Here is a 2,091-nt window from a genome sequence, read left to right on the forward strand (position 1 = left end):
ACCATGTGCCAGGGAAGACCGAAGTCGGCAGAGGGAGGACCATGTGCCAGGGAAGACCGAAGTCGGCAGAGGGAGGACCATGTGCCAGGGAAGACCGAAGTCGGCAGAGGGAGGACCATGTGCCAGGGAAGACCGAAGTCGGCAGAGGGAGGACCATGTGCCAGGGAAGACCGAAGTCGGCAGAGGGAGGACCATGTGCCAGGGAAGACCGAAGTCGGCAGAGGAAGGACCATGTGCCAGGGAAGACCGAAGTCGGCAGAGGAAGGACCATGTGCAGGAAGACCGAAGTCGGCAGAGGACCATGTGCCAGGAAGACCGAAGTCGGCAGAGGGAGGACCATGTGCCAGGGAAGACCGAAGTCGGCAGAGGGAGGACCATGTGCCAGGGAAGACCGAAGTCGGCAGAGGGAGGACCATGTGCCAGGGAAGACCGAAGTCGGCAGAGGGAAAGGGTGCTTGCCAGGCTCTAATATTAAACACAGGACCCGGCGTGTTCCATTCGAACCTCCCGTAACAGGTTCTCCGTCCATAAGCTGTCTTTATCATTATTTTAAGTTCCTTTCTTTCTAAGTGTTCTTTCGGAGGAATTTTTGGAATCATTAACTTCATCTTTACCTCCTTAACTTTTTTTTTTTTTTGTTAACGGACCATCTATCCACTTCCCTTTTCGTTTTTCCTTGTCAACATACTTAACAACTCGTCTTGTTACAAGCTTAATTACTTTTTATTTACCTGTATACCAATTTATATACTCGTCTACACATCAGTTTGTCATATTTGGAAATATACGTGCGAGCTCTTACAATACACAACACACTTCTTGCCGGAGTACTCATAAAAGACAAAAAATAAAATCTCCTCTTAATCCCGTGTTCCTAATCCCCGAAAGACTTCCAGATTCGGAAAAGACGCGAGGCTTCGAATACCTCTCTCTCCCCGAGCTCTCCTGAAGCCTTAAAGATTCGGGATTCGCACGTGGAGGACCCAGGCGTCTTCTTCGCCTTATCGGGAGGTCGAGCTTTATCGCATTATCGCAATGACTTCCAAGGGTTAATCCTGGTTTGTTATGAACAGAAGCATTGTTTCCGGATGACGTTTAAAACCATGATGGTGTTATCTGAGGCAGACACAGCAACGGCATTTTCAGTGATGCAGTATATCAGTACAGTAGCGTCTGACGCGGTACAGACAGGTGATACGAAGGGGGCAGGTGCTAGAGACTAAGTAGGTGGGGGCGGGTCGAAGGTGGATTAGATAGGAGATAGATTTCCCTCGCAGTGGGTTAGAAATCATGCGGAAAACAGTTGTTATTCTCGTTGAACTTTCTCACAAGCCTAATATTTGTTAAATACTAAGATATGTATTTTACATAACATTTTTTTAAAGATCAGTTTTCTGTTTTTTTTTTTCGGCCAACAGCATTACCGAGAGCGTGTTCTCGTATTACTGTCCACGCATACTTGCCAAAGACCTGAGAAGCAGCTGCAGTAAAAGTCGTTATTATCCAAGAACCACCCCAGCGTCCGTTAAGGCATTATCCCCACGCATATGCTTGTTAATTTCCCTTTGAAATTACATTATAAGGATAAACTATCTTACCTTCATGTAGATATCATAATCAGATTTCACAATTTCCGCGTAAAGACAGTGAACTCGTTATCTTCATACGAAGGCAATATCGAAAGATTCGCTGACAGAGAAGGCCCTGTCTTCTCCTCGCACGGATGACAAGCAAACTAAAGCCTATTCGCTCTTATTGGCTGAAGCGAGACCAGTGCGAGAGGACTCCCTTCAAGTGCTCTCCCGATAATCTTTTCGGCTCGGCGTTTAAGCTGTAAGATTTTATCCCCAAACTCACCTGTTGGGACGAATATTATCCATGAAGACATACCCACGTCTAAGTACTCTCTGGATCTAAATTCAGCATCAAAACTTGATCCGCAGAGCAGGCCGTCTCCGATCTTGACGAGAGGCAGCGGTCTACGGGACATCTTACAACTGCACTAATGAAGTTCGGGTCATTAGCGTTTTCGTGTGCCTGGTGGCTGCGGAAATCGGTTTCTATCGTTGGATAAGACTTGCCTATCTATTG

General features: G+C 46.9%; 1 protein-coding gene across 1 annotated transcript in view; it reads right to left on the bottom strand.

The window, feature by feature from the left end:
• The window catches only part of LOC119585309, a 53,733-nt gene extending 52,010 nt beyond the window's left edge, over positions 1-1,723 (bottom strand). Inside the window, exon 1 of the mRNA XM_037933984.1 lies at positions 1,599-1,723. Within this exon, the coding sequence (XP_037789912.1) occupies positions 1,599-1,604 (6 nt within the window). The 5' untranslated portion in view covers positions 1,605-1,723. The remainder of the gene's footprint in view (positions 1-1,598) is intronic.
• Between the last annotated feature and the right edge of the window lie 368 nt (positions 1,724-2,091).

The sequence above is a fragment of the Penaeus monodon genome, chromosome 19 (genome assembly GCF_015228065.2).
Source record: "Penaeus monodon isolate SGIC_2016 chromosome 19, NSTDA_Pmon_1, whole genome shotgun sequence".
NCBI lineage: Eukaryota > Metazoa > Arthropoda > Malacostraca > Decapoda > Penaeidae > Penaeus > Penaeus monodon.